This window comes from Spinacia oleracea, chromosome 4 (genome assembly GCF_020520425.1).
Source record: "Spinacia oleracea cultivar Varoflay chromosome 4, BTI_SOV_V1, whole genome shotgun sequence".
Taxonomy (NCBI): Eukaryota; Viridiplantae; Streptophyta; class Magnoliopsida; order Caryophyllales; family Amaranthaceae; genus Spinacia; species Spinacia oleracea.
Genome location: NC_079490.1, coordinates 51,443,171 through 51,470,977, shown reverse-complemented (window position 1 = coordinate 51,470,977; position 27,807 = coordinate 51,443,171). Strand labels below are relative to the sequence as shown.

The 27,807-nt window shown below is 36.4% G+C and overlaps 1 protein-coding gene across 6 annotated transcripts; it reads right to left on the bottom strand.

The window, feature by feature from the left end:
* Positions 1 to 22,965: 22,965 nt before the first annotated feature.
* LOC130459257 (vacuolar protein sorting-associated protein 35B-like) lies at positions 22,966 to 24,865 on the bottom strand. Of its 6 annotated transcripts, none has more exons than XR_008918528.1 (6): positions 24,690 to 24,865; positions 24,463 to 24,547; positions 24,208 to 24,299; positions 23,796 to 23,909; positions 23,486 to 23,607; positions 22,966 to 23,388 (listed from the first exon to the last, which is right to left on the bottom strand). XR_008918528.1 is itself a non-coding variant. In XM_056826510.1 (5 exons), exons 3-5 carry the CDS (start codon positions 23,855 to 23,857, stop codon positions 23,372 to 23,374), a joined length of 303 nt encoding a protein of 100 aa, XP_056682488.1. In that variant the 5' UTR covers positions 23,858 to 23,909; positions 24,208 to 24,308; positions 24,463 to 24,660; the 3' UTR covers positions 22,966 to 23,371. The 6 variants fall into 6 exon arrangements, 2 of the variants coding, with proteins under 2 accessions (XP_056682488.1, XP_056682487.1); XR_008918527.1 differs by having other exon boundaries at positions 23,486 to 23,687; positions 24,208 to 24,308; positions 24,690 to 24,858; XR_008918526.1 differs by having other exon boundaries at positions 23,486 to 23,687; positions 24,463 to 24,528; positions 24,690 to 24,856.
* Positions 24,866 to 27,807: the final 2,942 nt, after the last annotated feature.

The window sequence follows — 27,807 nt, the reverse complement described above, 5'->3', positions numbered from 1 at the left end:
AGCGTTTCAAGTTTATATGGCCTAATCGACAATGCCACAGATAGGTGAGATCTGAATCATCCTTTTTGGCCTTTTTGGTATTTATGTTATATACTTGTTTGTCGTGATCTAATAAATAAAGTCCATTGACTAATCTAGCAGATCCATAAAACATCTCTTTAAAATAAAACGAACAACTATTGTCTTTTATTAAAAAGGAAAATCCCTTAGCATCTAAGCAAGAAACTGAAATGATGTTTTTAGTAAGACTTGGAACATGGAAACATTCTTCCAGTTCCAAAACTAGCCCGGAGGGCAACGACAAAAAGTGAGTTCCTACAGCTAATGCAGCAATCCGTGCTCCATTTCCCACTCGTAGGTCGACTTCACCCTTGCTTAACTTTCTACTTCTTCTTAGTCCCTATGGATTGGAACATAAGTGTGAGCCACTACCTGTATCTAATACCCAAGAAGTTGAATTAGCAAGTATACAGTCTATAACGAAAATACCTGAAGATGGAACGACTGTTCCGTTCTTCTGATCTTCCTTTAGCTTTGGACATTCTCTTTTGTAATGGCCTATTCCATCACAATAAAGACAGCTTGATGTGGACTTGTCCTGCTTTGATTTAGCATTGCCCTTGGACTTTCCACCTTTCTTGAACGGTCTCCTTCTAGCCTTGAGTAAATCTTTGGCTTCACAGTCCAGTATTATTTCAGCCTTTCTGACAAGGTGAACAAATTCTGCAACTGTTTCTTCTCTTGGTTCACTTAGGTATAGTTGCTTGAAGCGACCAAACCCACTGTGTAGTGAATTGAGCAAGATAGAGACTGCCATCCTTTCGCTTATTGGTGTTCCTAGTAGACTTAGGCGATCAAAGTATGAACGCATAAGATCCACATGGAACCTCAGTGGGACGCCTACCCTCTGTTTAGTGCGAAGGAGCTGAACATGTGTTTCTTGGACCTCCATCCTATAACACCTGTTGGGAGAACTAACCTTTAGACCAGACATTGATTCAATCAACTCATGGACGTTCAGGTCCCTGTCCTCCGTGCTTCCACGACAGATATCCCTCAGATTCTTGATGAGCATAAAAGGTTCATAGGCTACAAACCTTCTAGCCCAATCATCAGGGATATTGTTCAGCATGAGACTCATAACCTTTTTGAGATCCGCATCCCAGGCGTAAAATCTCTCAGGGGTCATGTCTCTGGCATAGTAGCTTGGCATGGGATGTGATAGTACATACTCAAGTCCATTGAGTTTGACTATTTCAACTAGCTTAGCTTCCCATTCAAGAAAATTTGCCAGGTTCAGCTTGACCATAAGCTCAGAACCCATGATGATGTTTTGATTGTTGTTTGCCATATTAAAACTACAATTGAAAAGAATAAACAAATAAATAACCATTCACAGTTTCTCTTAATAAACTTAAATTCTAGCATACATGCATAATTCAATGTTTATTAAGCATTTTATTCAAGTTATGTGTTCCGGCAGGTGTGAATAAAATGATTCCAAGATCCTAAAATCATTGAAGAACTAAGCACAGTTTGTCGACTTAATCCTAAAACATCTTAGGTAAGCAAAAGCCTTTTGCTAATAGTCTAGAAACTATTCTTGGTTGATAGGTACGTCTAAGAACTTATTAGGTAAACCTATCGATTTTGCCACGACATAAAAGGACTCCTTACTTATATCGTTGAGTTTCACCAAAACTAACATGTACTCACAATTATTTGTGTACCTTGCCCCTTTAGGACCAATAAGTAACACCTCGCTGAGCGAAAACTATTACTAGATTGATGTAAAGGATATCCAAGCAAGTGTATATTTTGGCATGGCACCTTTTAACTCAATTTTTAAGTTTGGAACTTAAGGCTCTTACTATGTTGGTTAGATTTTAAGTGAACTAAAATCCTTAATCATGCAACATAATCAAGCCACAATCTTATGCATAATTAAGACATATTTAAAGCAATAAATAACTTAAAGCATGCATAAGATAAATGTGATCTAGTATGGCCCGACTTCATCTTGAAGCTTTAACTTCAAAGTCCGTCTTGAAAATCTCCGTGGGAGGCACCATTTTCTTCAAATAGGATAAGCTATAATTAAAACTAATTACAACTATTTGATGGTACGCAGACCATATTTGAATTGAAAAACAACTTTGGTACTTTAGACCAATTACATTCAAATTAATGGTACGCATACCATATTTTCTATCCTATTTGGGCCATACTAGTCACTTCATAACCTGCAAAACAGTACATATACAATATATACCATTCACCCATTCATTATCATGAATGGCCCACATAGCTGGTTAGTAAAACACATTATGCATCACGTAAACATTTGCAGCAATTAATCAAGGGCACCAATAATCTACCAATTATTCAGTCCTTATTAATTCTAATCAAGTTGTTTTAACCTTAAGGATTCGTAGACCTAATCAAGAGTTTATGACTAAAAAGCGCTCCCACTTAAACCAATAAATTCATATGCTTTACTAATTTTAAACATAAAAATGTATTTCAAGTCTAACCGGAAACATACAAATTTAATTAAAATTTAAAGCCCATATAAATTTATAATTGAATCCAAAAATTTTAATTTGATTTCAGTCGTATTTAAATTAATTCATGATTTTAATTTTAGTAAAATAATTAGAATAAATAAAATTTATTATAATTACAATATTCAAAATTAAAATCCAAGAAAATAATTTAAATTATTAATTTTAAAATTAATTAAAATTACGTAAACTGAAAATTTCAAATTAAACATTCAAAACGATCTAATCGTAATGCAAACACCCTACGCATCGCACGCCCATGGGCCACACGCACACAGCCATCGCTGGCCATGTGCGCGCAGCCCATGCGCTCGTCGCATAGCTGCTGCATCTACCCATCGCAAGCCATCGCACAAGTTGGTGCTCGCTGCGCGCGCGCCAGCGCTCGATGCACGCGAGCCATCGCTCGCTGTGCGCGCTCGCCAGCGCTTGCTGCGCGCGCTCCAGCGCTCGATGCACGCGAGCCATCGCTCGCTGTGCGCGAGCAATTGCTCGCTGCGCGCGATCGACGCTGGGCGCAGCGCTCGTGGCACGCGAGCTTGCGCTCGCTGCGCGCGAGACTGCGCGCGCTTGCGCGAGGCTGCGCGCGTTTGCGCGAGGCAGTGCGCGTTGTGGCGCAGCTCGCTTGCTGCCCACACGCGACTGCCGTGCCTTGCCTTCGCCCATGCCCATTCGTCCATAGCTCGTGGCCCACGACACAAGGCAGGGCTGCTGCCTTGTGCTCGTGCACCATGCCCTTTGCTCATTGCATTCGTGCCGCACGGGCGACGAGCTCCCTTGCTCGTCGTCGCATGCCCGCACTATACAACACCCCTTAAGGGTAACACGAAGCGTCCATTGCTTTGTGCGTGCAAGTTATATGAACGAATCGCATAAAAATTTAAAATTTATATTTAAAATTAATGACAAATTAATAAATTAATATTAATTTCATAATTTTAGGGCGAAAAATCGAAATTTTATTATTCAATTGATTTCCGATTATCATGGATTCAAGCCTAGGTCATAAAAATTTAAAATTTATCATAAATTTACAATTTTTATGGTGGTTTTTAATCATAGGTATCTAATTAAATTATAATTAATTATGAAAATCAAATTAATTCTAAATTATTCTAATTTTCAACTAATTAATCATAATTACAAATTAGATTGCATAATTAACAAGGCTAGGCATTCAAACTTGTTAAACATATACAGTAGGTCAATCAAAAATTCAAGATTTATCAACAAGAATCGCAAATATTTAATTTAACATCTTAAATTTACGAAATTTTGCATTCGAAAAACTAAAACCTTCGAAAAGTCATAGTTAGGCTTCGAATTTGAGAATTCTGGGTTCGGCAGAAAAAGACTATTTTTGTCAAAATTTTAGAATGCCTTTTACATGCGGAATTGACACAAAAATCACTCGATTTGGATGAGTAACGAAGAAACTGCCGAAAAACTGCGTACGTATAATTAAATAAACGCAATTTGCAATTAATTAACAATTACGAAAATTAATCACCCCTTTTAATCCTTGCAAATTTGTAATATTTAACCATGTTCATGCAATTTAGATTATGAAAATAATAAGAGGCTCGTGATACCACTGTTAGGTTATGATACATATGATAATTCATAAATCATGCGGAAACAACCATTAAGCCAGGAATACATATTATTTACACATAATCATTTAGCATAGTTTAGATGCATACTCTTTGTTGCGTGCCTTCCCTAGCTGCGCCCGAACCGAACAAGAACAAGTCTTTAGGACTCCAAGTGTCGTCCCTCCGTAGATAGTCCACAGCACGTCCGGATCCGCCTTAAGATTGACCAACTAGAATCGCCCCTAAGGTACTATAAATTTTCGGCACTTTTGAGCAAGATGTGTGACTGAATTTTTCTCTCAAAAACTCACTTTGAATACTTGAATAACTCGTTCTAAATTGTGAACCCAGGCCACATATTTATAGGGGTATGGAAAGAGAATTGGAATCCTATTAGGATACGAATTAATTAAATTAGAATTATAATAAAACTCTTATTTAATTAATTTATCAAATAGAATTAGGAATTTAATCATTAAACGAATTCTGCACGTTTTAGGTTTCGTATGCGAACACAAACACTTACGCGAGCATGACCCGCAAGCGTGCAGGCCATGCCCGCGCACAGCCCACACGGCCGCACGGCCCACGCGAGCTACAAGCCCACGCGAGCTGCAGCAATGCTCGCAGCCCACTGCTCGCAGCTGCGCGCGCTGCCACGGCCTGCTGGGCCTGGCCTTGCGCTGGGCCTGGCGTGGCCTTGGCTGTTCGTGTGGCGCGCTTGGCTTGCTGGGCGATGGCCTGGCTTCGTGCTGGGCCCTCGTCCGGCAGGTCTCGTCCGATGCTTATTCGTACGATACGCTTCCGATTAAATTCCCGATTCCGGAATATATTTCCGATACGAACAATATTTAATATTTTCGATTCCGGAATTAATTTCCGTTTCGAACAAATATTTAATATTTCCGTTTCCGGAATTATTTTCCGATTCCGATAATATTTCCGATTCTGACAATATTTCCGTTTCCGGCAATATTTCCGATTCCGGCAATATTTCTATTTCCGATAATATTTCCCGATACGTACCATGTTTCCGTTTCCGGCAACATCTACGACTTGGATAATATTTATATTTCCGATACGATCCATATTTCCGTTTCCGGCAATATCATCGTTTCCGGAGTATTCATTTCTTGCCTGTGACGATCTCAGCTCCCACTGAAACCAAGATCCGTCGATTCCGAATATCCATAGATGGAGTATTTAATGCCATTAAATACTTGATCCGTTTACGTACTATTTGTGTGACCCTACGGGTTCAGTCAAGAGTAAGCTGTGGATTAATATCATTAATTCCACTTGAACTGAAGCGGCCTCTAGCTAGGCATTCAGCTCACTTGATCTCACTGAATTATTAACTTGTTAATTAATACTGAACCGCATTTATTAGACTTAACATAGAATGCATACTTGGACCAAGGGCATTATTTCCTTCACCTAAAACATTAATCTAAAGAGTACAATTCGTGTAGTATTGTTGTTAAACATTGTGGAGAACAAAAAGACTATGATAATTTCAATTTTCTAGGTTAGGAATAGCTTGAATTGAGGCACTTTATGCTAGTATAATTCGTGAAAATTGATGATGTTTTAGGGTTTAAAGGATGAAAAAAACATAAGAATTTAAAGGTTGAGAGCATACTTGAGACAAAGAGCAGTCCTCGTTGAAAAGATCGCCGGCGTTTGAGAGTGATTTACAGCAATGGTCGTGTATCAGCAAAGGTCGTCGGCGATGGAAGCTTTGAAATTTTTATGGGTTTTTTTTTCTGAATTTTGTTGCTTTAGTCTGGGAAGAATAATTAGAAGTCAGGCAGAGAATTGAGCGAAGAAACGAACAAGGGTTTAGGTTTTTTGTCTGAGAAAGAAGATGGATTTAGGGGTTTTGTTTCTTTGGTTTTTTTTTTCTTTTTCTTTAAGGAGTTTAGGGTTTTAGAAACTTCCCGAAAGTGTTAGGAGGAAAAATTCGCGTTAAGGAAAATTCAATCAAATGCAACAGATGCACATAGACCGTTGCCATAACCTGTATAACCGTTGCACTAGATGGGGTAATGCAACGGTTTAAGGAAACCGTTGGAAAATGGTGTTGCAATAGATTTAGCCGTTGCAATAGCCGTACCAAAAGCATAGACCGTTGTAAACAACTGTTGCAATAGGATTAACCGTTGCAATACCCCGTTGCATATGCTCGTTTATGTTGTAGTGATGCATGAATACTTTTTAGATCTAATTATTTCAAAATAGGTGTTTTTCCCCATTTGTTTTCAATTAATATACAAAACCAATATATGATTTACATTTCAAATCATTTAAAATAGGGGAGCAAATGAGTCGATACTTTCGCGTAGTACTCGCAAACAAGCTCGGTTAAAACTCATCCAAACTCATTTGTTAAGTTAATAAGCAAGCTTGAACAAAAATGTAAGCTTGTGAAGTAAATGAACCAAGCTCGAACAATTCACTCTCGACTCATTAACGTTATTGAATAATTTGTTTGAATTCATTTATAAGTGTCCCGTGTTTAAAATGAAAAAAAGTCTTCATTACTATTAAAATTTAGCCATGGTTTTTATGTTGAAATATTGAAGAACCTTGCATCAAATCAAATGAATATTTTAATAAACTCGATGAAACCAAGTAATTGTTCTAACTAAGTAATCGAGAAAATTGAATATAAAACAAAATAAAATATAAAACATGAGTTATTAAAAGAAAAGAAAATAATTTAACTATAAATAGATAAAGCAAAAGACCATGGCTAAGATGGAGGTTTAATTTAATTAAATAAATTTATTTTGACCATAATTTAATTAAATAAATTTACTTTGAAATAAATTTAGAAATGGAGGTTAGTATTTTATTAAAATAATATAAAAATTACTGCCATAAGATGAATCCTTTTTATTTTAGATGATATAAAAAAGGCTTAAGGTAATTACCAACAATATAGAAGGACATTACCATCACAAAATCCAACAACAATGTCCATCTATATTGTGGTTTGGCAATGTCCATCTATATTGTAGGTAGTTTCCTCAATAAATAATTAGATCGAAGTGTTCAAAATTAGTGTTATTTGTATCTTATAAATTATTCTACGAACTATAGACTTGAGTTGATATTCGAATAATCCACTTGGATCCCGAGCACGTAACTTGCATAAGATAAAGGCGAGGGGCGAATCGATAAAATTGAAAATAAAACGAAAATAAAATAATAAAAACACGAGTTACTAAAAGGAAACTAAAATAAGAAAAATAAAGTATATATGTTCAAAAGCTAACGTTCTTATCTTATAAATTGTTCTACGAACTATGAAATTGAGTTGATATTCGAATATGTGACTTTGATCTCGAGCACGTACCTTACATAAGACAATCTGAGGGGAGAGTTGAGAAAATTATAAATAAAACGAAAATATAATTTTCTTGCTTTGCATAAAAAAATGAAAATAAAATAATAAAAACACGAGTTATTAAAAGAAAACTAAATTAACAAAAATAAAATAATTCAACTATAAATAACACTTATTTGAATAAAATTAGATTAATATTTTATGAAACTAACATAAAAGTAATTAAAATAATATTTATTTTAGACAATATAGTCGCATTAAAAAAAACATGAGGTTATGAGGAATCGAACTCAAGACCTCTAAGTAGAGAATGATTTGACAATAAACCACCAAGACAATATAGCTTTTGTGTTATTTATTGCAGGTTATTTATAACTAAGTTATTTTAATTTCTGTAAAACTTAAAAAAAACACAGTTGGGTGTTGGGCCTGAAGAAACGCAGCGGCGGCCAGCACATCTCCATGAGCCACCGCAACCAGGCAGCCGCGGCCAGCAAACCATCTCCGAATCCTTCCCAGCCGCGAGTTCACCTTATCCAGCCGCGAAACCACCTTTCCCAGCCACGAAACCACCTTATACCCACCTTAGTCGCACAGATCTGCGAAGTCGACGACGAAGAACGAGTGAAGAAGAAGCTGTGCGGGAGGAGGTGCGGTGTGGGTTCGTGTGAACGGAGGGGTGGACGACTGGACGCCACCGGAGGATGTCGCGACTGGGAAGGGGGGTTGGTGGTTGCGAGGGAGGTCCGGTGGTCCGGTGAGTGGTTGGGCTAGAGGAGAGGGAAAATTAACAAAACTCGCGTATTAATTAGTCTAATTAAGTATTAACGTATTTTTGGAAATTATTTTTTGATTTTCACAAAAATAAAGAATTGATTTTTCATATTACATAAAAAATCATTTAATTGATTTTTGGATAAAAAAATAAAGAAAAAAGAAAATAAAAAAGGTAAAATAAAATCAATTTATGTGGTCCAAATTAATTCCCTTACCATGGTCATTTTTAAGATGACTATCTTAGAATTTTTAAGTTATGATTAACTTTTATATTAATAAAAAAAATTGATAGATAAATATTTTAAAGAGTTAAAAGATTAATTTTATACATTATTAGTTATTTTGAAGAAATAAGCTTTACTAAAATGAAAAAATTTATCACTAAAAATTACATAACTTTTATATATATATATATGCTTAACTTTTAAGCATTTTAAGGCTTATTGATAATCTAGGATCAACTTCCTTTTGTAGTACCTGGTGAAGTCGAATCCCCGTAAATAAGAATTTGTGAAAAATTAATTATTTTGATATTTGTCGCTTACTCGAAAAGGAAAAGTGGACATTTGTTGCTGCTGGCTGCAGGGGGAAGCTGTGTGGCATTGACATATTAACGCGCATTATTTGTTTGAATTTGCACGTTATAAACGAGTCAAACTCTGTATCTATATTATACGTACGGTGTATATTTGAGAATGCAACAAACTTGAAACAAATACTTCGTATTAACTAACTTTATTTTCACAATGAGAATTTCGTCAACAACATACTTGGTGCTTTTTGCGACATTAGTAGTATTACAAGGTGTAATTTGTGAAGTTGTTGTTGGACGACGATTGTTGCAAGAACATCCACGACCTTACACTAAGGTTGTCGATCAAGTCCCGGCTGAATTTATACGCCAACGGTTAGTGGGTATTGTTTCAAGAAGGAGGCAGCCACCACGAAGGCCTCCATCACCGCATCGGAGCCCGACTCACAACTATATCGCCAAACCTTCTCCTCCACCGCCTTGTTGACCGACCTTAATTGCAATATTTTCACAGTCGCCATCATCCGTACCACCACCACATCACTGATTGTTTCTTTTTTGTATCGTCTCCCTCACAGGATCGATCTAATGTTTTAGGCTAGAAAAGATGCATGTATGATAATTAAATCAAGTTACTGTCAAGAATAATATTTTTGGTGAATATTGAATTGGATCTAATTTTTATTTAAATAAAACATATTTCCTCTATTCTTGAAGATTTATAACAGTTTGACTGAAACACGTATCAACAAACTAGTTTACATATTAGTAAAATCTTAAAAAGTTGATATTTAAAAATTATACATTAATACTAATCCAACAACATATTACACAATACGGTCTGATTTTTATATATTACAAAAAAATATTTATTAAAATTTAATATATAAATAGTGCAAAAATTAAATTGTTATAAGTATTTAGAAATGGAGGAAGTAAAAAATAACTTATTACATTGATCTTTCAGAAGTCAGAACCATTTACAACTCATAAACCTTGTGGAGTTGTGGTGGAACCTTTCAGGGAACCCTTAATTGAGGAAGGTTACATCGCTGGTAACCAGCGACACAATTATCCCATATCCACCTTAAAAAAAATAAAAAAAAATTAGAAACATGGCCCACCTTTAAATAAAGGAAAAATTGCATTAAATAATCCAACCTTTCAACGATTTTCCGTTAATAATCCAACTTTTGGATTATTATTTAATAATCTTTTATACCCCATTCACTTTTATTGCACCTAAATGACCGGAAACCGGCTAATAAGGTTAACTTTCTAACTTTTTGTTTTTACCCTTCTTCTTCCTCCTTCCTCTTCCCGCCTGAAGCTACTCCTCATTTGAAAACTTCTTCAACTTCATATAATCAGACCCTTGAGGGATAAAGATCCTTTAGAGTTTTTTATTCACTCTATAGTGTAGAGTTAAAATCTCAATCATCCATTTCAACCAATGGCTCACATTCTCTCTTCCTCCTCCCCTCTCTTCGCAATTTAGCAGCCCTCACAAGTTCACAACCACAACCACAACCACCATCACCACCATCTGACCATTTCTTCACCCAACCATCACCCTATCTCTTCCCTACGCAGGCGCTCCATCTCAAACAAACACAACACCATGACGATGACTCCCGTTAGAAATAGCGATCCAAATGTGTTAATGGGGAAAAATAGGGGGACTTGGGAATGCAGTGTTGGTTAGGGAGACATAGAAAAAACTACTAAATTACAACGAATGGTAGCATGACACGTGTATTAATTAGCTGTTGTATCAGGTTGATGACCGGTTAGGTGCAATAAAAGTTAATGGGATACAAAGGTTGGATTATTAAATAATAATCCCAAGGTTGGATTAATTACGGAAAATCGTCGAAAAGTTGGATTATTTAAAGTAATTTTTCCTTAAATAAATGTGTAAAAGTGTTGCTAACTTGGTACATACTGTCATTGGTAATATAAGTATTGTCATTGTTGTATATATACTGTCATTGTTGTATTAAAATACTGTCACTATCACCCAAAAAAAGGAAATTATGTATATAACTGTAATGAAATATAAAAAGTAAATAGACCACTTAAATGAATGGATAAAAGTGTACGTTGCATATTAAATGAATGAGCAAAAGTATGTATACAAGTGTTATATAAGTATTGTCATCGTTTGCATAAATACTGTCATTGTTGTATTAAAATACTGTCATTGTTGTACTAATTACTGTCATTGTTGCCCATACGTAATACTTTGTTTGACTTTTCAACTTTTGAGCGGAAATTACAATTTTACCCGGGTATGGGATAATTATGTCGCTGGTTACCAGCGATGTAGCCTCTCTCCCCTTTGATTAACAACTAGATTTTAGCTCGTGCGATGCACGGATTTTATTAATTGTTAAGTTAAAATAAAATTCATATACAAGTGCTATATTTTATATATTAGATTAGATTAGTGTTTGATTTTGAATTGAATTTTACTTTGGTTTATTTTTTAATTATTGGAGTGTTTGATTATGGATGGAGTTGTATATATTAGTAATTAGTTAATTAAAATATCTACGTGACACCTAATTATTTATTTACGTGACAGTCGACTTTTTTAATTCAAAAATAATTTTAAAATCTTATTTTTCATTGGCTGAAACCATTAGATTTCCTACACGGCGCTCTATTATTTGATTAGTGTTCGATTTTGGATTGAATTTTATTTAAGATTAGTGTTTGATTTTGGATGAATTTTATTTTAGATTTTTTTTAATTATTAGAGTATTTGATTTTGGATGGAGTTGTATATATTAGTAATTGATTAATTAATTAAAATATCTATGTGGCGCCTAATTAATTATCTACGTGGCACTCAATTTTTTTTATTCAAAAATAAATTAGAAATCTTATTTTTCATTGGCCGAAATAATTAGATTTCCTACGTGGCACTCTAATATTTCACCAAATATGCCTCCTTTATATATGTATATTAAATTACGGAGTACGTAGCAATAATAGTAGGCCAGTAAGGCCTATTGGATGACGGTTAGTTAGACGGATAAGGCATTAAGGCCTAAGGGGGACAAATACTCCGTATGTTTTTACCCTTCAATTACATGTCTTATAGGAGTAAGAGGGAAGTGATAAATCCAAGGAAAATTTTACTTCTTCCAAGGAAATCCACATTTTTTTAAAGGTGATTTCCTTGGAAGAAGTGAAATTCTTCCTTGGATTTATCATTTCCCGGAGTAAGACGTACGGATTCGGGGAGGAAGATGGTTAGATGGTAGGTGGGTTAATTATGAATACAACTTTAAAGTGGGAGACCCATAACCATTAACTGCCCGTGCCCGACTACATTATCATTAATTAATAACAAGTTGGACACTTGCTGGAGCCCAAAATCATTGCTGCATATTTGCTGGCATTTGAAAAGTCTATGTTCGCGTGAAGTGAACTATTTTAGTATTTTTTTTTTATTATTCTAATTTGAGGATTTTGCACCGCATTCGGTGAGTGAACTAATTTCCCGCGAGCTTGTAAGGGTATCTTGATGGGGAAAATCTTTTCCACCTGAGATCTTTTTACATACCCAAAATTCGAATCCGAGACCTTGGTTAAGGAGCAAGAGGTCCTTAACCACTCATGTCAACCTCAATTGGTAACTATTTTAGTACATTATAGTATATGGAAAACTTGTGAAATATAACTCAATTATGTTGTTTTGTCACCTACAATTTTAAACTTTCAAATTTATAAATTACAAACTTAAACTTACATCTCCACTTTAAGTTACAATCGCATGTTATTTTTCGGCAAAATCAGTCTAAAAATTTAAAAGACGGATAGTTTCTGATTATTTGATTTTCTAATATTTTTTTTTAATTATGTAATTTATATTTAGAGCTTTGTGGAATTTTTTCTCATCATATTCCAATGATTTTTGCCGGAAAATAACTTGGAATTGTATTTAAAGTGATGTATGAAGTTTAAGGTTATAATTTACAAATCTGAAAGTTTAATGTTGTAAATTGACAAAAAAAAAAAAAAAAAACAACTTTATTGGATTTTATTTGACAAATTTTTCATTAAATATTTATGAATGCCGCAATAACTCCAAAACATATAGTTTCATTGTTAAACTTCATCATTCATAAACTTATTATATTCATCTAGCTTGCAAAATTTTATTCCACTAGAGCAATGAAATGTTTCCCTTCACACTTGCTTATTCTAACGTTATTATTACTAAATAGTCTAGTGTGTGAAGTAGTCATGGCCTCATGGGACGACGGTTGTTGCAAGAACTTCAACCACCCAACAATATTAGAATTGATCAACTTCTAAGCATGAAGGTACTAAGACCTGTGAGGAGGAAGCGGTCAAGAGTGCCACCATCGCCATTTCGTGATCGAATACATAACTGGGTCATTGCTTCTCCACCCCCGCCTCTTTCACTGGCGCCGTCACCTGCACCACCTCCAGCTAGGCCACCATATCGTTACTGATCGATTTATATTGTATTTTACTTACTTGAAACGTTCGATATGGTGTGGAAGCCCTTGTATTTCGACTTTAGGCAATCAATTCTTAAGTTCATATTATATGGTACTGTTAAGATAGAATATAGGAGATATTATATTGTGAATATTGTGTAGAGTCCTAAATATGGTATGTTACCTAATATGAGTCCTACATATGGTATGTTACCTAAAGCTTAGGGAGATCCTACGACCCGTCTACAAAAAAAAAATTATCCCCTGCCGGTGGGTTAGAAAAATAAATCCACCGGCGGGATTCGTAATTAATATAATAATTCCGCTGCAAATTGGTAGAAGATGAGGTTGGTGTTGGAGAAAAGACTCGTACTTGGAATCGCGTCCAATTCGAGTATTCATATTGAGATAATTGGTGAGTTCGAAAAGAAGGGCGTTCTCATCAAGAGAGAAAAAAAAAAAAAGTGCAGGTTCGAAAAGAATGGCGTTCTTGCTCGATTTTTTTTATTGAAGAATGGTGTTTCCAATCGCAATGTTCGTGAAACTGCCGTTACGATTGAGGGAGGGAGTTAAGGATAACGTAGTTATCCTAGAGGATAGAATATCATATGAGATAGAGTTATGTTATATGATATGAGTGAAAATGAGGGAGTGTCGTCACCTACGGGTGATACTGAGGGAGTGTTGTCGCATACAGGTGACAATGAGGACGTGTCGTTGACTAGTGGCGTCGACGAAGGGGTGTCGTCGCCTGTGAGGGAGGACCAACAACATTATACACCCAGTCGAGTGGAATCAGACGTCGTCTCAGCAACGACAGGTGTCGATGAGACGACGTGTAGTGATGAGAGTGAGACAAGGCAGTCATCAGCCCGTCGTATGTGTCGACGAAGGTTCAGTTAGCAGACATCGTCACTAAAGCGTTGGGGAAGAAGCAATTTGAGTTTTTTTTTTGAACAAGAAGGGCATTCGAGATCTTCATGCTCCACCTTGAGGGGGGATGTTAAGATAAAATATAGGAGATATTATATTGTGAATATTCTGTAGAGTCCTAAATATGATATGTTACCTAATATGAGTCCTACATATGGTATGTTACCTAATATGTAATCTAGGGTTTAGGTAATGAGTTGTACTATATATATACGTGTGTTATTAATGAGAAGGATACGAGATTACACAATATTTGACAGGTACGTAGTAACTCTTATCTTATTTACTGAAAAATCCCAAGTGCCCTTGTGGTCTTGTTAATTTGTTATGCTTTGGAAGCTAGATCAAAATCCCAAATAGCAGATTTTAAAAACATATACGGAGTACCAATATCAAGCGAGGTTAATAATTAAAATAAGCTCAAATATACTTTAAAATAATGTTCTTATATTACGTTTTCTGATTGTGAATGAGTCACTATAGTTATAATTGTTGCATATTTGAACAATATAAAAATAATGTTGCTATAAGAATGTAGATAGAATAGACTTATTTGGAAGATGCGAACAATCGGATGAACATGTAACGAACAATTGCTGCGCCGTGGGATGCTACTGTCCTAAAAGACGATTACGCACTACCTCTTGGTGCAGTAGAACAAAAGCGGTCGCCCTCCAGGATTAACACAGCTCCGAATTTGTGTGCACGTACAAACCCGAATGGAGTTAGAATATATGCCCAAAACCGAGAGCAATTTGAGAGAGAAAGCATATGTTTGATTTTTCTGGAACTATGTATTGTGTATATATTTTGGGAAGGTACAAAGTGTGATTAAATAATCAAACTTTAGGAAAATCAAGAGACCAAAAACGGCCAGAATAATAAAGATTGTAGCGGCTGCCATTAAGGCTAATTAAACCAACGGTTACGTAATCAATACGGATTCTCGTAACAATGTTTTAACCGAAATATTCTGGTACTAAAAAGAATAGGTAAGGCCCACAAAACACACCCCACGCCCGCGCATCACATTCCCAAGAGCCCAAGGCCCATGGTCGACCCAACCCGACCAGCCGGCACGCGCACACGTGTGTGTGTTATGTGTCCACCCATACCACTCTCACACTTTCTCAAACAAGAGTTACACATTCAACCCAATATATAAACAAAGAGGAAATGAGTAATTCTTTCAATGTTTACCATTTACATTTTTACATTCTTTTATTTTGTATTTCCTAACAAGAACTTCCAACAATCCCCCACATGTTCGAAGATGAGAAAAAGAAAGAAAAGAAGGAATTGGTTTTGGACAAAACATACCAATTGAAAAGGTGTCAATGTCTTTCGACTTGAATTAACACTTAGTGACATTTGAGCTATGATCTCTTTCCTACCAAGTGACTTTGAACTTGATAGGGGGTTAGAAACCCGTCACTCAAAGCACGCAACTGAATATGTATGATATTCTGACTCCACGAATAAAGTGACGTCTTATACTGGCCATATGTCCGACCTGGATATGCTCATAGGTGCTCTAGAGAATAACACATATCACAATTCTCATAGTAAGCGGCCACACTTCCACACCTACGTAGGTGAATTCCATCAAGTGTGAGCTACCTTCGCACCACCAAAAATATGGATATGGGTTCATTAAAAGTCGTATGCTCAACCTCTTTCCTATTGTAGCAAGCACAAAATAACATCTAGGGGATGGACAAAATAAAATTTTGTGCTTCCGAATTGTATAATAATGTCTTCCTTTGAACTCTAAGAGTAGGAGTTCATTACTTTACAATTCATCCAATGGGCCTCAAGCCCATCCCTTCCAATGTTTCCAAAACTAGTTTTTTTATTATAGGTCTTTCATTTACGGATCCGCTTTATTCATTTCATACTTTACACAGTCTAAAGGTTTACGCAATAGAAAACATATCTTTGACGGCCTTATGCCTCAAACGAATGCGTCTTTCTTCCATTATAGGCATGGTTGTTTGCAACAACAATTACAATTGAAGGAGTTGGCTTCCCCCATAGTGGAATATCTACAGGCACATTCCTCAACCATTTTGCCTCATAACCTGCCAATTCAATAGCAATAAATTCATATTCTATATTAATCATCAGTTAGTACAAGATTGCTTGCAAGTTTTCCAAGATACAGCTCCACCCCCTAGGGTGAAGGCATAACCACTGTTGGAGTGAACTTTATAGTTTATAGATACCAATTAGGCATCACACAATCTCTCCAATGTAGGGGAATACAGTTAAACATAATAACATGTGCGGAACAATCCCCAAAGCCAGGAATCATGTATAAAGCACAGATTAAGAAAACTTACATTCGAAGCGTGTTTTCCACAATAATCTGTCAACGAACACGAACAAAGAACTCCACTTGTCGTTCCTCTACTTGGTTCACCGACACGATTAGATCCGTCTTGATAATCGTAGCTTAGACAATCATTCAAGAGTTTGTGCTTTTGGGAAGAACACATCCATGGAGGCTAGAGAGAATTAGGGTTTCTCTCTCCTCCTTAGGGTTTGATGTGTAATCTGATTTTTGCATTAGGTTATTGGAAAACGTGAGAGGGATTAATATTATAACCCTTAGGTTGTAATATCAACCGGCCAAGGCACATAGGCCATGCGCCAGCCAGCCCCGTCCGTGCAAGCCCACACGCGCACAGCCACACAGGCGCTGGGCCTTGGGCCGCGCTGTGTGCGCTGCTGCTGCTGTTCCTCGCATGCGCGCGCGCGCCCAACCAAGGCTTGGGCCTTGCGCGCTGGCTCGCTGCTACGCCCAGTGGGCCTTGCACGCTTGCGCGCCTTGGCTCGTTGGGCTGGCAGCGTTGCCCCTTTCCGTATCCGCGATTAATATATTTCCGATATATTATTTATCGTTTCGTATACGACGAATCACCGTCGTACGATACGATTTATTCGTTTCACCTAGCTTACGAATATTCGCGATACGATATACGATTCCGATGCAAGGTCGTATCGTATAATACGTTTTCCAACTAATTCCCGAAAAGATATTAAATGAATTTCCGATTCATTTAATCCGGTGATCTGTTACGTGTCATTGGTGTGACCTTGTAGGTTCAGTCAAGAGTAAGTTGTGAGTTCAAATACGCATTAGAACTCACTGATCGGAAGCATTGCTCCAGCTAGCTGTTCCGATCACTTGATCTCACTGAATTATTTGTTCGCAATTAATCTGAACCTTGGTATTAGACTTAATACACCTTGGGTGAAGGACATATTTCCTTCAATCTCCCACTTGCCATTCAGACAAGTGTGCATTCACATTCCTTTGTCACTTAGTGTTACTTACTGAACATAAGGTAAGATCCAAGCCATCCTTATTAGGTCCAGAAGTGTTTCTCGGATTACAGAGTTCAACTGTCAAACTTTTGCAGAAGGTTAAGCGTAACCATTCTGAGCACGGCCATGCATTTTACAGTATCTAACTCTCCGAGAGGCCTTGTTACACAACAACACCATATCCTATCAAAGATAGGAGGACAATCCATTCTTGCAATCTATGAACACTCACTTTGATTCATAGTACGCCCAATAACTGCTTTTATAGCCTCCTTTTACGGTGCGACGTTTAGCTAGTATCAAAGCGAACTAATTCTCAAACGAGCAGACATAATCGCTCATGTTCCGAGGAACGGTTTCTAATCTCCATTAATGAGAACTACCTGTGACATGACTTTAATCTCTTAAAGCGTTCTCATGGTCAATCCGATACAAGATCCAATAAGTATCTATGCAAAAGATTCTGACATCCAGTCACTCTAGTTCAAGAAACAGAACTAAGTAATCTACTTGCAATCTAATCTTCATTAGTCATTTGTCGTCCACCTTTCAATGACCTGGATTAGGGATCCTTTGTGACTTCAATATTCAAGTTCACTTATGGGTGTTTCTTTGTCGAAGAATCCATCTTGACATCCCATTTGAATGATTTGAATCACATGGACTTATCATTTAATACTAAACCAAGATTAAATGAACTATGAAATATAATTTCATAAATGATAAATGTTTAAACCAAATGCTTACCAATTTGTGGGCCTCTAACCCAAAATCAAGCATTTAATGTTTTACAGATATAGGCCTTTCACCCAATACTTAAAACATTAATGGAACTCAAACTTAATTCCATATCTGCATATGAATGTTGTGTATCATTCAATGTAGAGGTTTAGTTTATCATCGTACTTTGCTATCCTTAGCATCTTTTCTATCGAAAGCCTTTCGATGTAAGATGAAAAGATCTTTGAATATGTTTCTAGAATGATCTAGTCTTTCGTTGCTGTTTAGAATGATAATCATAGCTAAAATAGAAAATCATCCAGGTAGCAGACTTGTGATCAACCTAAGTTCATTGAAGAACTCCCACTAAAAACAATTCCCTTTCATTGCTTCTTAGGCAACAATGAATTTATTTCAATTATGTAGAATTTCAAATGATGCTTCCTTTTGGAATGCTCCAACCAGTTCACATAGATGTGGGAGATACATCTTTCAACTGAGAACTTGGAAACTAATCATTGATTCAGTTTCCCATGCATCACATATGGTTTAGAACCTATGTTACCACCTTTTAATCACGACGCCTGATTGCCCGTGTATGTTTGTGGTTTGCCTAACAACAAGATTCAACTTTTGCTTAGGCAAATGCATGTAGCATCAAAACTTTAGTTATTTTTCCTTCCTCTTATCAAGTGCTCATCCTACATCTCCAAATGTATTGGATGTTCTTGATACTGTTCCAATGATCTATGATCCAGATCAATAGAGATCAGTATAAACTCGTCACGATCCAATGTTCACGAGTTATCTTGGCGATCTATATATCACATTATACATGATTGATTGTAATGCAAAAACCATTCGCATTTTAAAATCCATCCATGTAACTTTTAGCTTCATTCTGTTTCAATAGACACTGAATCTTGCTAAAATCTTGGCACCGCCATGTGACATAAGGTGAAGGCACCTCTTCAAGGTCCTTCATGCTTAACTCTAGTGATAACAGCCTAGCTTTATACTTAGTTAAAGCATTCATAACTTAGACTTACTCATATGGGTTGAGAGTCTCTTTTGAGTCTCTCCATTGTGTTTGATTTAGTAATTACTTTTACAGAATCCAAACAACGCTTTAGATCCTATCCAATAGATCTTTAACCCAGTATGTTCTAAGTTTCGCCATGGTTCTAATATTGACAAATACTTTCAAATCTAACCATTTGAATGTCATTTTCAATAGAGAGATATGTATCTCATATATAGAACCAATAAACATGACTTAGCTCCCACTAAACTCCTCATCTATAAGATGATCCATATTTTCATAAAGCTATGATTTCTCAATAGCCTTTTAGACAAATATGGTCCAATTCCCACTTGCATGCTTTATTCTACGAATAGATTTCTTAAGCTTGCTCTTTTATCTAGCATCCAAAACTTTTACATTGTGTGATATACACAATTCCTTTCTACAAGTCCAATTGAGTAAGGTGTTTCGTTTTCCAATTGCCATATTGCCATATACAATGATTGCTAGATTTATCCAAAATAGTTCAAGCATTCCGACTTGGTGAAAAAGATTTCAACATTATCAACGCCGTGAAGTTGTTTACAATCTTTAACCACCAATCTAGCTTCTCTTTTGTATGAGTATACAATATCATCTCTGTATGTTTTGAAAACACGTTTGCAACCAATGGGAGTAAACCCTTTATGCAAATCAACGTTGTATGTTTAGAAAACATGTTTGCAACCAATGGGAGTGAACCCGTTATGCAAATTAACGTTCTATGTTTAGAAAACATGTCTGCAACTAATGGGAGTGAACCCTTTATGCAAATCAACCAAATCATAGATTTGATTCTTCAAGATGAAGGTACTTTGGATGAAATGGCCTCAAACCATTTTGTATGGCCTCGAACCATACTTTATGTTTCTGATGGACTCAAACCATACTTGGGAATTTTTAATTCGTCGTAGCTAACCTGTAAGTCGTATGTTTTTGAAGCACTTTCCAAAGTCTTCATAGTTTTCATTCCTCAAGATATCTATGTATCTTTCTTGGTTGAATTCTATTCCTTATACGATTTACCTAGGTATTGAACATCAAACGTTAGTGTCTATAAAGACATTACTCAAGTCCTTTGAGTATTAGGATTCTCTTGAAGCACTTCTAAAGGCTTCATGAAGCTCTTCCAAAGGCTTCCAAGTATGGAGCTTTTCCAAAGACTCCTAAGTATCCTACATTTGTTTGTTGCTTGACTCGAAGTCCATTCGAGGTCATTTTTCTCCCACTTGCGTTTTTGGAAATATGATGGTTTCCTAAAAGACATTATCTTAAGCAAAAACCATATGTTCTCAGATTTGTGGTAGAATCAATACCTTTTGTTTCTATGAGTCGCTCATAAAGAAACATATATCTATCCTTGAGTTTGTTTGATGTAAACACTAACTCCCACTGGATTTGACAACCCTAGATATATATGCTGAAAAGATGTACTGAACCGAAGTTCAATCCTTAGGACATCTTATCTTAGCTTTGACAACCTTTTTTAGTGTGAAAGTCACTTGAGAGTATCATTTAGAAACTATATAGGAAAATATTCGTGATTATCGTTAATCGAAATAGATTTCGATTTCTCCATTTGGACATACCATATTCTTATGGAGCTTCGATTGTTATAATGCCATATAAACAATCTAGATAATCTTTCTTGGCTCATGCAAACATCACCTTGACCCAGCCTAGATGTTTCCAAAATTCTTGCCAAGTTGATTTTATACCCTTTTGTGAATTGCATTGAAGCATTTCACACATTTCACCTTGAGTAAATATAGCCATATTTTTCTCTAATTCTTGTGAAATAGGTAAGTAATAAAATCCATCTTTGGCCCATGAACTTCATTGTCTAGAAACCTCTAACAATAGTCCATTTCTATGTCATGCTCAACAAGCAAGACCTACATGTCCAACTTTCAGAAATCCATGCCATGGAATGTTAGAATGTTGACTTGTTGATATGGTCGTATTAAATTGCCAAAGATATGTGGAACACAAATCAAAATGTTTGATTTGAACCTTCTGAAGTTTGAGTGTGTAGAGATTCGTTTGTTTATTAATCAATCATATGACTCAACCCTTAAATGACCATTTCATTCAAATAAACACTCAATGAATGTTTTTGTTTACTTTGAATGTGAGTCTTTCCGTTGTCCAAACAAAAATTGATTATGATGATTAATGGAACATAATACCATTAAGTTTCAGCCTTTAGAAGGACTTTAAAACAAACATGATGACCGTACGGTTAATATAGCACAACTTTGCTTTATTTCCCACTTGTAGGTCAATAACCAGACTTAGCTCCCGGAATTTGAGTTCTTAACAAGAGTTAGAATCTCAAGCGGTAATCTAATACCATAGGAGTCTATTTGCTAAGTCGTTTCTCTTTAACATAAACTTCAAGGTAGAAATTGAATCTTGAATTCATTTCTTTTGTTCCCCTTTCCTATCCTTTCTAGCATGTTTTCTTATAGTCCTAAAGATTTTACTCTTTGCTTGATCTTCTTACTTTGTTATGCTTACAAAGTCCCTTTCTTTTGTTCACTTTGAATGACAACATCCAATGAGTCTAATTCATTATCGAATCAGAAGAAAATTGGTTGTTAACCATTGGTTATACATGAGTCTTTAACTCAATACTTCATTATTTCAAAAGTACCCAGTATTCCGAATATATGAGGTCCAATTGGTCTATCATTCAAATTTTAGTTTGAAAACAACCATGAAGATCACTATAAGAAAATAGCATTCAAGATACGCTCTCACTCTCCTTTTGTTTGAGAATTGCTCTCAAAAATAGTTACCAATCGATCGAGGAAATATCGCAGTTCTATTGTCCGAACGCAATAAGGTTGAAGATTGACTATTCTACAAAATGAACTAGAAAAGAAAACATTTATCATACTTTAATAACTTGAAATAAAAGCATTCACGCAATCATCAAAGCTATTAAACATTTCATTCTTGCAAAAATAAAACATGGTCCAAAATGAATGAAACGATTCCAAGACCCCAAAAGTCCTAAATCCTTAAGCAGCTTTAGCATGTCTTAAGTAGTTTAAGATTTTAGGTAAGCAAAAACTATTGCTATTAATCTCCAAATTACTCTTGCACTAGTGGAAAAAGGGTCATTTGCATCGCACTTTTAAGCACATTTGCGTCGCACATAGTGCGTGGCAAAAGCTCTCGACGCAAATGACTAAAAGTCATTTGCGTCGCACATTTGTGCGACGCAAATGAACCTTATTTGCGTCGCACATTGCAAATGTGCGTTGCAAATGACTTTTCAGCACCATGCCTGAAAAGTCATTTGCAACGCACATTAGCTAAATGTGCGACGCAAATGACTTTTCAGCACCATGCCTAAAAAGTCATTTGCAACGCACATTAGCTAAATGTGCGACGCAAATGACTTTTAGGCGAAAAAAAAAAGTCATTTGCCACGCACATTAGCTAAATGTGCGTTGCAAATGACTTTTTTTTTTAAAAAAAAATTCGTTTTTTAATATTTTAGTTACAACCCAATAAAAGGCAAATTCACCATAGATCACCCAACATGTTGATAACCTAACTACACTTTTAACATAAAAGTTTAAGTGAACCATAAACGAATGAGGCCCAAGATATCATTCAAGCAGATGAAAAAAACTCCATTGTCAGACCAAAATCAAACAAATTACAATATGAAATAAAAATAAAAATTTGAACCGAGAAAAAAAAAGCCGAGAAATTAAAATTGAAGCACACTAAATTATGAATTTACAGCGTTCGTGCGACACTAAGACAAACAGGGAGGACTTCTCCTGGACGCTTCAAAATTTCAATTACCAAATCAATTTGAGAGTTGAGATCATGCTTGGATAAGCAACTTCCCATGACACACGTAGCACGCAGCGTCAGCGTCAGCGTATTCAAAGACAAATGAGGGAACCATTCAAGAGTCCCAAGAGCAAGATCAAAGGCGACAATTCTCACAAGTTTAGCGGATTGAAGAGCAATTGTTACCGAGTTTGTTTCCCTTTCTCAAGTTTTAACTTTTCAGTTCTCCTACAATAAAAATTTAGAAATTCATTAATTATCTGAACAGCTTGTTTTCAGTCTCAAGAAATGATTCAAACCTACCCAGATCAACAAAAAAACTAACATTAGGTTCATATTTCTCACTAACTGCGCCACCTTTTTGTTTCTGGAATTGGATGTACCGCAATGTGCTTGCAAAGAAAGCTTCAGCAGCAGAATCTGTTGCCGCATTATCACTTTGCATCTCTGTAGTAATTAATTCCATTAGATCCTGGATTGTATTGACGGTGATTTGGTTGTTTCCCTTCTCAAAAAAATAGAGATACCTAAATATGATGGCAAACTCCAAACTTAAATATGCTGTGAATTATCATGGAAATTCAAACATCCAACACAGTCAGAAAACAAACTTTTCTAGCAAGTAGAGAGCTTACTTATTGATGATTTCAATGAACAGCATAACTAAACCACCACTACCCCGAGTAGCATTAGCCATCTGTTGAGCGGCATTTGCGATTTTTAGAGCCCGCTTTAAGCAAAGTAGAACCCTGCATAAAGGAAAACCAATTAAATACACGATAAGGAATTCCAAACCTACCCAGATCAACAAAAAACTAACAACTTAAAAAAAAAATCAAAATCCTCAATTAAAAAGTTCAAAATACTCGAATTGACAAACTAACCAACACGATCAAACCCTATATTTATAATAAAACAACTTCAATCCTGCTGTGAGAAACCGGTTACAGTAATTGGCTAAGCTGAAACTGTCATTCGACAGACCGATAGTAATGCGTTGAATAGAAAAAACATTTCCTTATTTTACTAATTGAATAGAGGCCTCACCTTGGGAGAAAACCAATGGCACTGACCCTCACTCAGTGGAGTATCCGAACTACTATAACTGCAGTTGAAGAATACACATTGGTTGTATCCTCCTACATTCACTAAATCATATTAGAACAACACAACAAGCATCAAACTGATGTTTAAATTTGTGTGAGCACAATGTAAGCAACAAAAATATCAAAACAACTAAAAATATGAAAGAAAATAGTTTAACTTCCAAAGAACTATTGATTTTAAAAATTGAATACTCACCAAGACCAGGACTATCTCTGAGCTCATACTTGATATGAGGCTGCCTCCCAACAAACCCATCACCCTCTACAATATCAGGCACCATCTGAAATCAAAATCCTCAATCAAAAGTTCAAACAATTGCTAAAAATGTTCGAATTTACAAACTAACTAACACAATTCATCAAAACAATATAAAAAGTAAAAATTAATTGAAGTTGGATTCATGGTAAAGAGGGGGGAAATACCTAAGAAATAAGGTAATCAATGACGGCGGCGACGTTAACCGAAGATCCAGCTCCAACGGTTTGGCGTTTCACCCAACCTTAAAAACCCTAGAAATAGGCTGATAAACAAGAACCCTTGAAATCTTCTATACACCGTAGGCTGATAAACAAGAACCCTAATTAACATAAATTGCACTGTACCTAAATCGCCGACAAACTAATTCGCAGAATTGGATCGGAGACTCGCTAGCAATCGAGCTGCACTGCTTTGAAATGTCTCCTTCTTCGCGGAGGAATCTAGGATTTTTCTCTTCGAGCCGTGTTTTCGCAAATCTTGATTTTTCCGGGTAAATTAAAGGCAAAATACGTATAGTGGTTAGAGGAGATTTCAAATGAATGAAAGATTGAGAGGTATTGACATCTCATGAATGGAGTTCTGGAAAGAAGAAGAGAGAGAAAAAGAGGGTATTGACATCTCCTGAATGGAGTTCTGGAAAGAAGAAAAAGAGAGAAAAAGAGGGTATTGACATCTCCTTCCGAATTTTTTTTACCTCCTCTGCGTCGCAGAATTACTAATCTGCGACGCAGGTGACTTAAAGAGTCATTTGCGTCGCAGATTAGTAATTCTGCGACGCAAAGGAGGTAATATTTTGCGTCGCATTATTACTAATCTGCGACGCAAATGACTCTGAGAACATTTTAGAGTCATTTGCGTCGCAGATTAATAATTCTGCGACGCAAATGACTAATTTTAAAGCTTAGAACTGTCAATTGCGTCACATGTTTAAATGTGCGAGGCAAATGTGGTGATGCAAATGATTGTTTTTCCACTAGTGTTGGTTAATAAATTAATGCCATAATTTATCCCATTGCCACAACATAATGCCATTGTTGTTTGAGTTGTAACCACAATCAACGTGCTCCTTTAGGACGCCTTACCACCTAAGTCAACTAAAATAGCACCTCGCTTTAGCGTAAACCTACTATCTTAGATCCCTAGATTTTTGTAAGTGCTTGATTTGGAAGGCAATTTTTAAACTCAATATTACTTTGGACCTAGTTGTTTCTATGTTGGTTCGATTATTTAGTGAACTCAATCTAATTGAGTCATAAGAAACAAGCTGTTCATGCAAAGCATACATACATTCATACATTCACGCATAATATATATATAGAAGTGCATAAATAAATGGTGATCTAGTATGGCCCAAAACATTTTGTCTTGAAGCATCCAATCTTCATCACCTCCTTGTTAGCTTGACATCGTCTTGAATCTTCGTTCAAATGCTAACTTAAAGTTCTAAACTTAGAAATACTTGAAAATAATAAATTACATCAAAATTTCCATGGTACGTAGACCATATTTAAAACTTTACATTCAAAGATAGAACGGTGCGCAGACCGTATTTAACTATCCTAAATTGGCCATACTAGTCACTTAGAGTATCTTCATTACATAAAATATATATTCTATGCATTCACCCATTCGTATGCTAAAACGAATGGCCCATGTAAATATGCAAGTATTTACGTGAATTAATTAAAATTCACGTTCACATAAACACGTCCTAAAAGATTAATCAATTTCCAAATTATTAATCCTTAGACTTTATTCTAATTAAAATTGAATTTAATTAAAATAATGCGACCTACGAAATAATTAAAATAATTATTTCATTTTAATTTCATTTAGTGGCTCCCACTCAAACCAATAATTATTCTGGATAATTAATTATGAAATATTAAACTAAAACTCGCGGCCCGGCCCAAGCAAATAAAATATTAAATTAAATATCCCGTTAGCCCAAATTAATGCAAATATACGAAGCCCAACTAATTAAACGATTCAAAAAAAAAAGTTCAATTAAACGGCCTAGGCTTGCGCCCAGCCCGTCGTGCGAGAGGCCCAAGAGCACACGAGCACTGCCAGCGCGCCCCAGCCCATCGTGCGAGAGGCCCAGGAGCACACGAGCACTGCTCGCGCACCCCGCCCCATCGCTCGCGCCCCATCGCTCGCGCGCCATCGCTCGCGCGCACGCATCGCGTACCCGCAACCTAGCTGCCCCTGCGCTGCGTGTGTGTTGTGCGTCGAGTGTGCTGGACGTTGCAAGCCTTGTGCTTGCTTCGTCGCAGCCCCGCAAGCAACATGCCTGCCCTCTCCTCGCCTAGCGCGCACGAGGCACGCAGCCTGGTGCTGCTGCCCGTGTTGCATGGCGCGGCGAGCACAATGGCCTCGTATGGCTCGACGAGCCATATTTCCATCATGCCCATGTTCGTGTTTTTGGTTCGTAAAACGGACCAACTTAATTAAAATTAAATTTAATCTGGCGGCACTAAGTCTGAAAAGAAGAAGGTGAGCCAACCCACTTCTGAATCTGAATGCTTCTATTGCAAAAAGAAGGGGCATCAGAAGAGAGATTGCTTGAAGCTTAAGGAAGATCAGAAGAATGGAACAATCGTTCCATCTTCAGGTATTTTCGTTATAGACTGTATACTTGCTAATTCAACTTCTTGGGTATTAGATACAGGTTGTGGCTCACACTTATGTTCCAATTCGCAGGGACTAAGAAGAAGTAGAAGGTTAAGCAAGGGTGAAGTCGACCTACGAGTGGGAAATGGAGAACGGATTGCTGCATTAGCTGTAGGAACATATTATTTGTCGTTGCCCTCTGGGCTTATTTTGGAACTGGAAGAATGTTTCCATGTTCCAAGTCTTACTAAAAACATCATTTCTGTTTCTTGCTTAGATGCTAAGGGATTTTCCTTTATAATAAAAGACAATAGTTGCTCGTTTTATTTTAAAGAGATGTTTTATGAATTTGCTAGATTAGTCAATGGACTTTATTTATTAGATCACGACAAACAAGTTTATAACATAAATACCAAAAAGGCCAAAAAGAATGATTCAGATCTCACCTATCTGTGGCATTGTCGATTAGGCCATATAAACATAAAACGCATAGAAAGACTTCAAAAGGAAGGAATTCTAGAACCATTTGACTTAGAGGATTATGGTCGGTAAGTGCGAATCATGTTTACTTGGAAAAATGACAAAGCAACCTTTCTCTAAAGTTGGAGAAAGAGAAACTGAACTATTGGGTTTAATCCATACAGATGTATGTGGACCAATGAGTACAAA

What these genes read in the sequence shown, in the direction of transcription:
- LOC130459257 (XM_056826510.1), bottom strand. Translation starts at nt 23,857, where the DNA reads ATGGCTAATGCTACTCGGGGTAGTGGTGGTTTAGTTATGCTGTTCATT. An exon ending in TTCATTGAAATCATCAATAA is followed by an intron (nt 23,688 to 23,795) that starts GTAAGCTCTCTA and finishes CATCATATTTAG; the next exon opens with GTATCTCTATTTTTTTGAGA.